Source organism: Mirounga leonina, unplaced genomic scaffold, assembly GCF_011800145.1.
Source record: "Mirounga leonina isolate KUSES-001 unplaced genomic scaffold, KU_Mleo_1.0 Mir_242, whole genome shotgun sequence".
In the NCBI taxonomy this organism is placed as follows: Eukaryota; Metazoa; Chordata; class Mammalia; order Carnivora; family Phocidae; genus Mirounga; species Mirounga leonina.
The window spans coordinates 1877253-1893672 of NW_023270627.1; the positions used below are offsets into that span (position 1 = coordinate 1877253).

The 16420-nt window shown below is 37.3% G+C and overlaps 1 protein-coding gene across 1 annotated transcript in view; it reads left to right on the forward strand.

Annotated features, from left to right (window-relative positions):
• ARHGAP21 (Rho GTPase activating protein 21) overlaps positions 1-16420 on the forward strand; it is a 124612-nt gene that overhangs the window by 50089 nt on the left and 58103 nt on the right. Inside the window, 2 exon segments of the mRNA XM_035029499.1 lie at positions 7243-7422; positions 7668-7692. Of these exon segments, the coding sequence (XP_034885390.1) occupies positions 7333-7422; positions 7668-7692 (115 nt within the window). The 5' untranslated portion in view covers positions 7243-7332.

A 16420-nucleotide genomic window follows, 5' to 3' on the forward strand; every position in this document is an offset into this window, starting at 1 on the left:
TTGGGCTCTGTGCTGGGCATGGAGCCTGCTTGGGATTCTCTCTCTCCCTCTGCCCCTTCCTCTCCCACTTGCGCGTGCTCTCAATAAATAAATAAATAAATAAATAAATGAATGAATGAATAAAAATAAGTAATATCTAAATGATCATTGTGGTTTCTTTTCTGCTCATGACATAGAGCAGAAAGAGTAGGCTAGCTTGTCACTTACTAGCTGTTTGTTTTTGACCTTTTACTCAACCACTGTGAACCCATTTCTCCATCAGACTTGCTGTGATGTATGTAAAAATCTAGTAGGAAATTTAGTGGATATTCAAGATTTTGTTTTTCCCTTCAGACAAAACTGTTTTATATACTGTTCTCCTGAGTATCTGAAAAGTGTTTTCATGTACATTTTTGAGATAAGCCATTACTTATTGGTCACCTCTGTGGGTTTTTTTTAAAAACAGTTATCTCGTGCTTAGTATGTGTGACGTACTGTTTTAAACACTTTATAAACTTTAACTCATTTAATCTTAAGAAGCATGTGAAATAGGCACTATTATTATCATCCTCATAGTGAAGATGAGGCACTGAGGCACGGATATGTTAGGGAACTTGCCCAAGGTCCACAGCTAGAGAATCAAGGACCCAGGTAGACTGGCTCCAGAGTCCTTCCCCCCCTCCCCACACACACATGCCATCTCCCTAAGTGACGAAAGAAAAAACATCAAGCCAGATGACAGCCATAACTGTGAGAATGCTTCAAATATGTAAAAGGAAAAAAAAAATCTAAGGACGGAGACATTCAAATCTTGTGTTTTCTCAGCAAGTGACATCTTAAAAAGGCTTTACTTCAGTTCTAAAAAGTTTGGCCCTAAAATAAGGAAGAAAATCTTACTTTAAACAGCTGGTACTAGTAACATTGTCGGTGGTAAGATGAAATAAAACATTTTCAAAGAAGTAGGAGTAGGGCTCATAATCTTAGGTATATGGTAGAGTCAATATTAGAATCTTTTAAGGTGAACACAATATGAATGCTTTTGTATGCTTTATCATGAATGATTCCTGGAATATACTAGGAAGCTATCTCTATTCTACTTAAAGTACAAGTAGTTACAACAGATAGCTGAGGGGTTATGTATTTATTGTGTGTACAGGCATTCTTTCAAAACTCTCATGTTTACTTTCATGACAGCCCAGGATAACATTTAGACTTTGTACTTTTTACCTGAGCTTTTTAAAAATATCTTTATTGAAGTGTAATTTGCATACTATAAAACTTACCTACTACTGTAAGTGTACATTTCAATTGTACTGAATTTATACAACTGTGAAACTTTGATCACAGTCTACTTTTAGAACATTTCCGTTATCCTAAAAAGTTACCTCGTGCCAGTTTGCATTCTCTTGTGTGAGGTTTTAATTTCCTTTATTGTTATATGATTGTTTCCCCCTGTACCTTCTTTCACTCCTTTAGGTTGCTTTGTCTAATTGTTATATCTGGGTTTTATGGAGTTAGTTTTTGGCCTTTATTTTGGCTTCTTTTAACCTTGAGTTATTATTTATTCAATCAAGTGACCTTGTTATGAAGTCTTTTAAGGGGATCAAATGACAGTTCCTAATCCACAGGAATTTAACTGCTATTGTTCTAGTCGCTTTTTTACTTCTTGCATCTGATGCTTTTAGTACATGGATTGGTGCTCACGGTGGGGAGGTGAGACATGTGGAGAGGGGCATGGATTAGGGGTCTTCTTAGTGGAAGGATCTGTAACTGCTGTGTCCTTCACTGTGTGCCGTTTTTTCCCTTCTTATAAAATGCAACAGATCAAATGGCTCTGTGGGTAAGTAGAAGAAAGAGTAGAGAAGGCACATATGTGTATTTCTTTTCATCTTCTCTGTGTGGAAAGAAGTATAACCCTCCCTTCTGTCCTGTAGGGAAAAGATAGGAGGCTGGAGAGGATTCAGTGTCATGTTCTGGGAAGATGGAATAATAGAAGCAACAGAACTGTGTTGCATTCAAAAAATCTTAAAAGTTTGTAGGGATCAAAAAAGAAATTGCTTATTCTTCTTCGTCTCGTCCTCGCCATTTTAGTGAAGAACTCAGTAGAACAAGACATAGCAGGCTTAGTTCAGAACTTGAAGCGTGAAATCATAATACAAGAGGGTTATCTCTATATTCAAAGGAAAAGAAAAGAAAACTTGAATATATTTGGGAGCTGTGGGGCCAAGTCATAATAATGCACTCAATATAAAATTAATACATGTACAATTTTTAAAGTGCTAAAGTCGGAGTCCTGCAGGAAAATGAAATTTAAAAATATAAATTAGAGAGCTATTGGGGAAAAGAATCTGTGCAGGCTACAGAATAAAAGAGATGAAAACTAATATGACATAGAGGAGATATTCTATCTTCAGATTCAGGAAATCATGATTTTAATTCTTGCCCCGATATTAACCAGCGGTAATCTCAGATAAATCATTTAACTAATCTGGGCCTCAGTTTCCGCATGTGTAACATGAAAGGGTTTATTGATCTTAAGTCTTGAAGAGTCTTTTGTGCTTTACAGTTATATAATGAGATGGCAACACATGAAAAGATGTTGCTTATTAGCCATTAGGGAAATGCAAATTATAATCACACTACCTATCACTGCACACCTGTAGCAGTGGCTAAAATAAAAAATAATGACAGTACCAAATGCTGTCGAGGAAGCAAAGAAACTAGATCACTCATACATCCTGGGAATATAAAATCGTATATTCACTCTGGGTAACAGTTTGGCAGTTTCTCACAAAGCTAACCATTGCAGTTACCTCTGACCCAGCAGTTGTGCTCTTGGACATTTATCCCGGAGAAATGGAAATTATGTTCACACAAAGCCTGTATATGAATGTTCATAACCTGTTTATTCATAGTAGCCCCAAACTAGAAATAATGGAGATGTCCTTTAAACAAACTGTGGACATCCATACCACGGGGTACTACTCAGCAACGAAAGGGATGAGCTGTTGACACATGTGGCAACTTGGCTGAGTCTCCAGAGAATTACGCTGCGTGAAAAGAACAGTCCCAAAAGCTTACTGACTATATTATTCCATGTATATAGCCCTTGAAATGACAAAATGATAGAAATATGGAACGGAGTAGTGGTTGCATAGGGTCGGGGACTGGGTGAGGGGTGAAGGGTGAGGGGGGATTTGCTTATTATGAAACGGTCACAGGAGAGATTCTATGGTGATGGAACTTTTCTCTCTCTTGACCTGGCGGTGAATATACAAACCTATACAAGTGATAAAACTACAGCGTAGAACTAAACATAAACAGGATACGAGTAAAACTGCTCTGGATAAGATGAATGGATGGTATCCATGTCATTATCCTGTTGTGATATATACTATAGTTTTCCAGGATGTGACTCTTGAGGGAAATTGTGTAAGATTAAGGAGATCCCTCTGTGTTATTTCTTACAAACACACGTGAATCTATAATTATGTCAAAATAAGAAGCTTAATTTAGAAAACAAATTATGTATATTTTATTTACCCTCATATCCTCACTGGGTGGAACAGTGTTGGATACATAGTAGGTGCTCAATATTTATTTACTGAATAAATTGGGGGGACGGCTTGTGTGCGTGTGTAAAATGATTCTCTCATTTGATTCACAAAAGGAGGATCCAGTCACCACTTAAATCTTAACTATTTGGGTAATTCAGCCCCAAATAATAACCTTTATCCTGAAGATTTTACCTAATCATATGATCACTTTGAGACTCAGCTTGACTCTCCCATGTTGATGTTTGCTGTTACTTCCTCTTTCTAGCAAAATCCCTAACTCCTAGAAGGAAGGATAAACTAAAATTCATTTATGATAAATTAGCTTCAAACGCACAGGCTTCATAGATGGCTTCAGTCTTGATTATGGTAGCTGTATAAGTCTTGAAGTCTTGTACTGCAAGTACACCAGTTTTGTTCTTTTTCAACTTTGTTTTGGCTATTTGGATTCTTTTCATTTTAAAGTGAATTTTAGAAACAGCTTGCTAACTTCTAAACAAAAATCTCCTGGGATTTTGACTGGGATTTCACTGAATTTCTAGATCAATTTGGGGAGAGTTGACATTATAGAAATACAGAATCTTCTGAATCATGAACATGGTATAGCTTTCCATTTATTTAAATATTCTTTTAATCTCTCAGCAGTGTTTTGGAGTTTCAGTTCATAGGCCTTGCAAATCTTGTCAGATTTGTCCTTATTTTTCATATTTTGAACCATATTTTAAGATTTTTTCAGGTACCATTTGCTTATTGTTAGTATGTAGAAATACAGTTGATTTTTGTATATTGGCATACTACTTTCCTTTACATTCCATTGAGTAGAACTTGGTCACCACTGCCCTCACTGCAAGTTTGGCTGGAGAATGTTACTATCTAGCTGTCTTTCCAGAAAGAAAAGAAAATGAAATTAATAGATAACTAGTAGCAGTCCATATGTTGATTATGTGCTGAAAATATTCAGGATTTAGAAGTCTCTTGGATTTATTTTTCTCGTAGTACAATAAATCTTTTTTCATGCAAAAATTGCTTTTAGGAGCATTTTTAAGTTTTAACACCTTCATGTGAAGCAAATCATTGTGAAGGAATAGATAGGGTCACTAGTGAAACGTAATAAAAAATAAAGTTAAATTAAGCACATTCAAGTATTTGCTGTTTGATAAAGGTGACATTTCAAAACTGCTGAGATGAACTTGGAGTTGTAATTTAAAACGAAATCTTAGTAGCAATGCAGACATAAATTTGAGATACCTATTAGGTTGGAAATTGGGGGTCGCCTGTATATAGATGGAGTTTAAAGCATGAGACTGGATGAAATCACCAAAAGACAGAGTAGAGCTCAAAAAGTCCATGGACTAAGCCCTGTGTATTCCTAAGTTCAGAAGTTTAGCAGGTGAAGTAGTAACAAGGAAGACAGAAGAAATAGACCATGAGTTAGGAATAAAATCAGTATGGACACTCAAGTGGAGAAAAATTTTCAAAAGGACAGAGCTATCCTTGAGCCAATTGATATTTCACACAAGACAAGAACTAAAAATTGATTGCTCAGTTTAGCAGTGTGGAAGCCATTGGTGACCTTGACCAGGGCTGTATCAGGGAATTGTGGAGACAAAAGCCTGATTCAAGGGGATTCAAGAGAAATGCGAGGAAAAGAATTGGAGAGAGCAACCATAGTCAACTTCCCAGGAATTTTGCTCTAAAGGATCAGTAGACAAACAAGGTGGTAGCTGGAGAGGGCTATGTGGTTCCACGATTCTGTTGTTGTTGTTTAAAATTAAAGAACTTATAAAATGTGTGTGTGCTGATAGGACTATAGTAGAGAAAATAGATGATGTGAAAGAGAAGGGAGAATTGTAGGAACCACATCTTTGACTACGGAGAAAGGGGAACCCTCTTACACTGTTGGTGGGAATGCAAGTTGGTACAGCCACTTTGGAAAACAGTGTGGAGATTCCTCAAAAAATTAAAAATAGAGCTACCCAATGACCCAGCAATTGCACTCCTGAGTATTTACCCCAAAGACACAGTAGTGAAAAGAAGGGCCATATGCACCCCAATGTTCATAGCAGCAATGTCTGCAATAGCCAAACTATGGAAAGAGTCGAGATGCCCTTCAACAGATGAATGGATAAAGAAAATGTGGTCCATATATACAATGGAATATTACTCAGCCATCAGAAAGGATGAATACCCAACTTTTCCATCAACATGGATGGGACTGGAGGAGATTATTCTAAGTGAAATAAGTCAAGCAGAGAAAGTCAATTATCATATGGTTTCACTTATTTGTGGAACATAAGGAATAGCATGAAGGACATTAGGAGAAGGAAGGGAAAAATGAAGGGAGGGAAATCGGTGGGAGAGATGAACCATGAGAGACTATGGACTCTGAGAAACAAACAGGGTTTTAGAGGGGAGGGGGGTGGGAGGATGGGTTAGCCCGGTGATGGGTATTAAGGAGGGCACATATTGCATGGAGCACTGGGTGTTATAAGAAAACAATGAATCGTGGATCACTACATCAAAAACTAATGATGTATTGTATGGTGACTAACATAACATAATAAAATTAAAAAAGAAAAAAGGGATCTAGTACACAGGGAGGGGCCCTAGAAGAAAGGGCCATTGGAGCAGAATTGTCACGGGAAGGAAGGTGAAGAGAACATGGACCCTGCTGCAGGTGGTAGTTGGGTAGATGTGGCAAGTGATTAAATTCTCATCTCATGCCTCATGTTTTTTCAGTGTAATAGAAAGCAGGGTCATTAGCTAAGAGTGAGGATGGAAGAAAAGGGATGTAATAGTAATCTAGCATGAATGGGCTGGAGAGAACTGTATTATTATTGACAGACAACACTAAAAGGCTCCCTTGAGGTTAGCGGTTATGAACTTAGAGTGAAAACAGCTTCGTTTTTTGTTTTTTTTTTTTTAAACTCCACTCATGTTCGGGTGCCTAGGTACAGGTCCAGAGTAGGCAATGTTAATTATTTATCCAGCGTTAGGTTTTGTCAGGCGACTTTGTGGAAGTACAAGAAAGGCAAAGGAGTGAATTGAAGCTAGCTTACGAGGGAAGTGAGAACATGGGGTGGTGAGGGACAAGGAGGAGGTGGGAGGGGCAGCCCCAGATTGCAGATTTAGAAGAGCTGAGGAATGAGAGGGAATGAAGAGTGGGATCTTTGATTTGAAACTGCAGAGGGTTTTCAGTTATGATCAGATGAAAACCAAGAGTGGAGGAGAGGAGATCAAAATACTGGGTAGCCAGGAGAGTGGAAGGATTATCTACATGGATACTGAATTTGTGCTCAGAACTTGAAGGCCTTGTCTATTAGTTTCTAATTATCTTTTGTTTCTGCTGGACTCTGATAACAGTCTTAGTGTTCTTACTTAGTAAGAGTTATATGTCTCTTCTTTCATAGTTTCTGTTTTGTGGTGTTAGCTTCATTCCTTCTAATGCGTTTTAAATTTTAGCCATTATATTTCTAATTTCCAAGAGCTCTTCCTTGCTTCTGATTAACTTTCATAGCATCCCTTTCTAGAAAAAAAATTTAGTTTTTGATGATCTCCATGATTTGTTATAATACAAAGAGTCTGATTCTTTTTTCTCCCTTAGGTTTGTATCTGCGCTCAGGTTATTATATTTTTACATGTCATTTTTTTCTAAGTGACGAAGTGTATTGAGTTATCGAGTTAACTTTTAAATATCTTTTTATTTTAGGTATCAAAAAGTAAAGATGGAAAAGAACAAAGTGAAACTGTATCACCGTCCGAAGATGAAACATTCTCCTGGCCAGGTCCCAAAACAGTTATGTTGAAAAGAACATCTCAAGGCTTTGGTTTTACATTAAGGCATTTTATTGTTTATCCCCCAGAGTCTGCAATTCAATTTTCATATAAGGTAAGAGAAATAATTAAAGTAACTTGAAAAAAAACCCCACAAAATAGTTCCTGTCTCCTTGTCTTCCTCTCAACCTCCCCTCCTATCTGTGTAGGAAAGCTCCCTCCTTCTGGGAAAGGGCGTTTAATGAGATTATTATTGGCACACCTTGGGGAGGGCGGTTTGAATTGAGTTGAGCCTTGCTGTGATTTCACTAGAGTTTATAAATAAGTATTCATATATGGATATATTTTTTTATATTGTAGGATGAAGAAAATGGCAACAGAGGAGGTATGCTATAAAAGTTTTAATTTTTCTCTGAATGTTTTTCTACACATCTTTCTGTTCTTTAAGTAATAATAAATGAGCTGATACAGTTTTTGGAGTCCAAATGTATAACTCTTAGATGCGAGAGTCCTAGAAATCAAATAATTTTACTGTCAACTTCAGAGTTCTATGGATCCCATTGGCTCATCATGATTTGAACATGTGATGACTTTATTGTTATTAGTATTTATGTGGGGGAACATAAATGATTCTGAGGAAACTAATTCTGATATTTTTATTTAATTAGTAATCTAAATTTAGTAGTTCTTTTAGGTAAGAAGTGCTGTGTGTTTTATCTGGTAGATTTATTGACTCAAATATTGAGAAGTAGAGCATTTTGGGTCTTCTTATAGTTAGTCTTACTCCTGACTTAAGCATTATATTTAATGAGTTTAAAAGGAGAATCAGGCTGGGGATAGGGATATTTCTTAATAACGTCCACGTATTTTTGTTTTAATTTTATGTGAACTCTAATAAGCTAAAATTTACATACAATAAAATGCACTCATTTTAAAAACTTTTATTTCTAGATCATTTGAGACCAAAAAAAAACTTGCTAGAATAGCACAGTTTCCATATATCCTTCATTTGACTTCCCCTAATGTTCAACAACTTACATAATCGTGGCACAGTGAACAAAATTAAGAAATTAGCATTGGTACAATACTGCTATCTAAACTACAGACTTTATTTGGGTTTTACCAGTCTCTCCTCGCGTCCTTTCTCTGTTTCAGGATTCCACTTTGCATTCAGGTGTCCTGCCTCTTCAGTCTCCTCTAGTCTGTGACAGAGCCTCAAGTCTATCCTTGTATCTCATGGCCTTAACACTTTTGAAGAGTCCTAGTCAGTGATTTCGTAGATTGCCCATCAATTTGGCTTTGTCTGGTGTTTTCTCATCATTAGCTGGAAGTTACATATTTTTAACAAGAATACCATATTTGCACCTATTTTAAGTGTATAGTTATACCTCAGGTGCATTTCGATAAATATATAACTTGTGAAACCACCATCCCAATCAAGATATGATACCAAAAAGAACCTTTCAGTAGAAAAACTATGTTTTATACCTGAAACTAATGTAACATTGTATGTTAACTATATGCTTCAATAAAAAAAAAAAAATGAACCTTTTCATCATCCCATAAAGTTTCCTTGTGCCCCTTTGCTGTTCCTAGACAATCACTAATCTGCTTTCCATCACTGTAGATCAGTTTTGCCTCTTTGAGAGTTTCTTATACATGGAATAATACAAGATGTACTCTTTTGTGTCTTTTGCTTGGCATAGTATTTTTGAGGTCCCACCACATTGTATGTGTAGGTACTAACAGTGCTATCTTTTTATTTTTTGCTGAGTAGTTTTCCCTTGTTTGAATATAGCACAGATTGTTTATCCGCTCACCTGTTCGTCCACTCAGCTTGGTAATACCCATATCTGATTTGAAGTCTCAGAATGGTTATGCTGAGGGTTAAATGAGAGGAAAGCCATTTCCTTTAGCATTATCAGAAGTCATCTGTGAGTGTAGGACCCTTCAGAGTTGTCTCTGTTGTGCAAGAAGGGCCAGTCTTGCGTCACCATCTGTCATATGCTGGGGTTCAGGATGAATTCCAAATGTTACTTGGCACGGGTTAGAAACAGGTGTTAGTGAGGAAAGGGAAACCTTACAAAACCAGCACCAGCAAGAGAAAGGAGGATGAGGGTCCTCTGTCTTCCCATCATCTTGCAGAATGATGTGCTGGTGCCTGGGCAGCCTATGACACACAGTATCTAGAATCTCATGCCTGTCTTGTTCTGCTCTCCACTGGGAGAGATTTTCTTCTAATAAATGTAGGGAAACAGTTCTAAAACTTTATGCAGAGTATGTATCTGACATAGCTCACCGAAGCGAGTGGGTTTAGTTATTTGCTTTGACTAGAGAGAATAGACTGAAACACTTGGAGGGAAAACTAGATCGAGGTCTGACAGAAGCATATTTGGACAGGAGTGATCTGCTGGGGGAATATTACAGTTTAAATACCTGTGTTATTTATTAATGTTTACCTGACCTCATTCAAAAAAGGGTTTGTGTCCACATGGAGAAATACATGTATTGTAATAAGATTAAAAAATAAGATTAAAAAGTTCCTGGTGAAAAAAAATGAATTAAACTGACTTCTGGGGAGATTTACTATACATAAATGTGTGCTGTAGATCCTATACTGGGTTATAAATTTGCTTTTGAGCTTTTCTAGTGGCCAAAGAACAAACAAAAATATGCTTAGTTAAGGCTTCACATTATCTGTAAGAAAACAGCATCCTGTTAGCACTGAAGCCGAGACAAATTTCCCCCATGTGCCCTCGTAATGGAAAACAAAAGAGTAATTCAGTAGATAATATCCTTAATACCGTTCCTTCAGATGACTGTTTTTTAATGTATCTTCAGTGTAAGGTGATTTCAAAACCCCAAGGTCCAGTCTCTTTAAATAAAGGGCTTCTCAACTGGGGACAGCTTTCCTCCCCGGGGACACGTGGCAGTATCTGTAGACGTTTTTGGTTGTCCCGATTGGTGGTAGTGGGGATGGTGCTCCTGGCATCTAGGGTAGAGGCCAGAGACGCGCAGAACATCCTGTAACGCACAGGATAAATTCTATTCATCGTCTGGCTGAAGACTTAATCCATGCCAGGCATCATAGTATATGTTACTATCCTATTTCATACTCAAAATAATGCTGAGAGATGTGAGACAGTATCCCCATTTTGTAGATGAGGAAATCCAGGCTGAGAAAGATGTGAAATGACTTGCCCAAGATCACACCGCTGAGGAACAGAGCTGGACTTCCAGACCAGGTGTCTAAGTTCATCTGCATTTAACTCTGCCATCTTACTTCTCTTTATTACTTTTCTTCATTTATTTTTGTTTAAAAATAATGCTGTCTTTTGGGGCGCGAGGGTGGCTCAGTCGGTTAAGCGTCCGACTCTTGGTTTCAGCTCAGGTCATGATCTCTGGGTCGTGAGATCAAGCCATGGGTCAGACTCCATGCTCAGCAGGGAGTCTGCTTGAGGATTCTTTCTCCCTCTCCCTTTGCCCCTCCTCCTGCTCACACGTGCACGTTTTGTCTCTCTTTCTCAAATAAATAATCTTTAAAATAAATAATGCTGTCTTTTGAAAAATTGTTTGACTTATGTAAAGTTAAGAATTAGTGGATGAAATAGGATATATTTAGTATGTTATGAAATTATTCTGTGATATTTCTCTGCCTTGACAAAGTTAAAAACAAAGAGGTTTAGGGGCCACCTGGGTGTCTCAGTCGGTTGGGCATCTACCTTTGGCTCAGGTCATGATCCCGGGGTCCTGGGATCGAGCCCTGCGGCGGGCTCCCTGCTCCGAGGGGAGTCTGCTTCTCCCTCTGCCTGCCTCTCCCCCTGCTTGTGCTCTCTTGCTTGCTCTCTCTCTCTCTCAAATAAATAAAATCTTAAAAAAAAAAAAAAAGACGCTTGCTCCATATTTGTCATATTTGTGGATACCTAAGGACAAAGAATTCACATAAAAGTCAGGGATATCCTAAGTTTAGAAGCCCTGAACATTTATAGGAGCAGCCATCACTTATTACTCAATTCTGAACACCTGGCTAGCAGTGGACTCGGAAAGTTCATTGAGTTTAAGGAATGCCTAGTGCTCTGCCTCCTTTGCCTCCCAGGACCGAGGTTTGCTCTTGTCATCACAGTTGGTAGTGGGGTCACGGGTTAGTCCACAGAGGCCTAGTTCACCAAAGTATAGCACTCATAATACCATTCCGGGGTGCCTGGGTGGCTCAGTCGTTAGGTGTCTGCCTTCTGCTCAGGTCATGATCTCAGGGTCCTGGGATCGAGCCCCGCCTCGGGCTCCCTGCTCCGCGGGAAGCCTGCTTCTCCCTCTCCCACTCCCCCTGCTTGTGTTCCCTCTCTCACTGTGTCTCTCTCTGTCAAATAAATAAATAAAATCTTGAAAAAAAAAATACCATTCCAACTCAACCCATCAACCAACCATAAGAGCGTATTTTATGTGAAAACATTTCCTTTATAGATCATTTTTGACAATGCAACCTATTTAGAGACAAACGACATTTAGTTTATCATTTTAATCAACCAAATGTTTTTTATTTTACAGTTTCATTTTCTCTTAAAACTTATTTTCAAGCCTAGTGAGATTACAAAATCCTTTTATGTAAATTTTGTTTTAATGAAATAGAATCCCAGCCTCCAGTGTAATGATCCAAGTCAAAGCCTAGAATCACTGGAGAGGAAGTAATTGCCAGAATTTTATTCAGACTCCTTCCTAAGAGATCCTGTTACAATGCCAGAATTCTGTGAAACAGTGGGAAGGGTTTGTTTTAGTGTTCTTTCCTTTTGGCAATTTAGTGGAATCTCTTTTGCCACTTAATTTTCTGATTATTCTCCTTACCCAACTTTCCCATCCTATTATGTTTCTTATATACTGTCTATGTGTACCGTCTTGTGTTTTAAAATTATTTTTTTCTTGTTGATTAGCTTTCTGTATTATGATGAAAGTAGTATTTACAATAAAAAGGCCATCAAAGTAGAAAAATATTTTTCGGTGATAATAGTTGCTCGTAGATAATTGCTGTCTTGCTGTTGCCCTGTTGTCCCTTAAATCTCTGGAGAAGATATTCATAAGTAATCAAAATAAGAACAATTGAAGGTTTGTAATTACTATTATTTCTTTTCTGCTTACTCCATGAGTAAAAATTCTATCTCAGTTTAATTGTGGGGACATTTCCAGTATCTTAAAATGTGTTTAACATTTTATTAGGTGCTTAAGTAACTGTTGGATTTCTACTTTGGGATTAAAATCTATATTTAAGCATTAAAGTAGAAAAAAAGTCACTGGGAATATGATAAATTTTCTCAGTATGGTAAAAATTTGTATTTTGTGATAGCAGTTGTTTCTGACCGGACAGCTGTGTAGCCTATGTTTGGGATTTTTTTAACCAAGGCTCTTTTAGTGGCAAGAAATAGAAATTTCCACAAAGCACCTTAGGAAAGATGTATTAATTCTAAAAAACCAACAGGGCATCTCCAAATTCAATGTCAAGAGCAACTGCTCCCCAGGCACCAGAATTGGGACCTGAAAAGCTACAATAACAATAACAATAACAATAACAGGATCTTGGCTTTGATCTTCCAAAGACCCAAACTCTGGTATTTACTGGAGGATCTAAATGACTTTCATAGTTAATTTTGATTATACCTGATTTTCTCATGAGCCGACATCTGTATAAGGTACAGCCCTCACTGTATCTTCTATTTTCCTTCCTCTCTCATCATAATACTTCCAGATTCCTGAGAGTAAAATCTAATTGGGCCAGTTCATCATTTTATGCCAGCTACACAGTACCCAAATGCTTAGAGACCAAACATTCTTCCATTTAATGAAGAGGTAAATTCTGGAAAGCTGAGAAAATTGAGTGTATTTTATGCCACTAATTTCCATTAATAGGCTGAAAACCTATTCCCTCAGAATAATATAACACTAAAAAATGGACCTGAAAATTTGTTGTAAGAGGAAATTCTTATTATGGGCAGGTCCACGGTCTATAGTGTGGAATAGGGCAATAGAAGCGTGTTTCATTATTTCTAAACTGTAGCAATACTAAGTGAGTTCCCTGGGTCTCTGCTGATGTCTCTGGGCATTAACTAAACCCCTTGGGGCCCATTTTTAACTATATTGACAGTTTAAACAATTTGAGTGTCTCTGATAGGTAGGTAAATATACTAATTAGTTACGTATTTTTAATAATTTTTAATACCATTCAGTAGACTATCCACAGGTGTCTTGACATTATCTTGAAGATACCTTAGGAAGTAGAGATGTGATGATGTTGAGGAAGGAGGAAGAGGAGAAGGAGAAGCTGGTGGCAGTGGTGGCAGCTGACTTACAATGTGCCAGGCACTGTCCTGAGATTTTGTGCGGATTAACTCATCAGCCTTCTGGGGTGGATAGTATCACCTCCAGAAACGGAGGCATGAAGTGTTTAAGTAACTAGCAAGGGACAGTCTTGGACTTCCAGGCTCAAGCCATCTAGTTCTAGGGTTTCCTCCTGGTTTCTACCATGGTTTCTCAGACAATTCTTTACTCTCATAATTCATCCTTGGAAATGTGTAAGAAAGAGGGTTCTGTTCCCCTGAATGGTAAAGAGTCTGAAAAGATCGTAATTCAACTTTCAGATACAGTTTTGGCTAAGCTAATATTAGCATTTCATACTTGTTCTTTACTTTTCTTCTTCATCTTCCTAATTGAACATGTCCTATTGGCTTAAGTCTGTTCAGCAGCAAAGGATACAGCACCACTGCTTTATTATTTGCAGTTGATTTCCATCTTTGATGTGGTTAATAGTTTTGATACCTATGCATTTTATGACTGATAGAACTGTTTTTGATATTTTTCACTTACTTTTATGAAATGGTAAGGGCACTCATAGGTATTTACCAAAGATAGATGAAACATTTGCCTGCAAAAATGTTTATACCGGAACATTCATAGCTGCTTTATTCATAATCAGCAGCAAACACTGGATTCAATCAAAGTATTCATCAACATATGAATAGATAACCCAATTGTGATATATCCATGCAGTGGAATACACACAGCCTTCTGGATCAATCTCAAAAACCATTTCTTATATTGAGGCGAAATTCATAGAATATAAAATTCACCATTTTAAAGTGAACAATTCACTGGCATTTAGTACAGAATTAAAGGACATGTATGAACATCTACCACCTCTATGTAGTTCTAAAACATTTTCATTGCTCCAAAAGGAAGCCCATTTCCATTAAGCTGTCATTCACTGTTCTCCCCTCCCCAGAGTCCCGGATAATCACCAGTCTGTTTTCTGTCCCTTTGGACTCACCTATTCTGGTATTTTATTTAACCTTTTTCAAATGGCTTCTTCACTTAGTGTAATGTTTCTGAGTTTTGTCCATGTGTGGCAGGTATCGGTAATTCATTCCTGGCTGAATAATATTCCCTTGCATGTATATACCACAATTTGTTTATCCATTCATCCGTCGGTGGACATTTGGACCGTTTTCCCCCTTTTGGCTACTGTGATTAGTGCTGCTACCAACTTGCATATGCAAGTTTTTGTTTGAGTCCCTGCTTTCATATCTTTGGGGTATATATCTAGGAGAGTGGGATTGCTGTGTTTTATGGTCATTCTCTGTTTAACATTTGGGGAACTGCCAAACTGTTTTCCACAGCAACTGCAACATTTTTCTATTCCCACCAGCAGTGTGTGAAGGCCCCGATTTCTCTACATCTTCATCAACGCCTGTTATTTTCCATTTTTGAATTATGGCCAACCTAATGAATGTGAAGTGGGATCTCATTGTGGTTTTGCTTTGCATTTCCTTAATAACTAGCGATGGTGAGCATCGTTTCATGTGCTAGTTAGCCATTTGTGTGTCTTCTCTGGAGAGATGTCTATTCAAGTCCATTGCTCATTTTTTTTTTTTATTGGGTTGTTTGTCTTTTTGTTTTTGAGTTGTAAGTGTTCTATATATATATTCTAGAGAGTAGATTATTATCAGATATGTGATTTGCATATATTTTCTCTCATTCTGTAGATTGTTTTTTCACTCTCCTGATAATGTCCTTTGATGCACAAAAGTTCTTAATTTTGATGAAATCTAATTTCTGTACTTTTTCTTTTGTTGCTCATGCTTTTCCTGTCAAAAACATTTTGATGAGTGAAAGAAACCAAGCACAAAAGAGTACAGACTGTCTGATTCCATTTGTATGAGAGGAAAGATAAATCTAAACCAATTCATGGTTGCCTGAATTGATTGGGAAGGCACATAGGGGAAGTCTCCAGCACGATGGAAATGTTCTATATCTTGACTGTGGTGGTGGTTACATGGGATTATACATTTGTCAAAACTTAGGAAGTGAGCACTTAAAATGGGTGCATTTTATCATATGTAAGTTACACCTCACCAAAGTTGATGTAAAACAAAGAGAACATACACAGCTTTAGTTAGATTTTCCCACTAATCTGTTTCAACCAGTGCAGCTATGAGCATTCTTATACGTATTTTGGGGCACAAATGTGCTTATTTCTAGTGGTTATGTCTATCCAGGAGTGACATTGCTGAGTCATAGGTATGCTTACAGTTACATTTAGTAGATATTGCTAAGTCTTTTTTCAAAGTGATTGTACTGATTTATGTACTCAACCTTAGGGTGTGAGAGTCCCAGTCATGCCATATCCTTACTAACATTTAGCACTTGTCAGTCTTTTTAATTTTAGTCATTCTAGTAGGTGTACAATGGTATGGAATATGGGTTAATTTTAATTTTCTTGTAAACTAACGGGCTTGATTACCTTTTATTTGGTTACTAGGTATCAGTGCTCTTTTTAAAGAAAATCTGTAAGAGTTCTTTAAATATTCTTGATGAGGATTTTATTAGTTATATCTGTATCAGATATCCAGCTGTGACTTGCCTTTCAGTTTCTTATTAGTGATTTTGATAAAGGGAAGTTCCCAATTTTAATTTAGTCTAAATTGTCAGTCTTTCCTTTTATGGCTAATACTTGGGAGTCCTACTTAAGAATTTTTTCTACTGCATGGTCACAAAGATATTTTCCCTGTTATCTACAAGATGCTGAATTGTGTTATCATACACAATTAAACTAGAGTTTACCTGTAATTGGC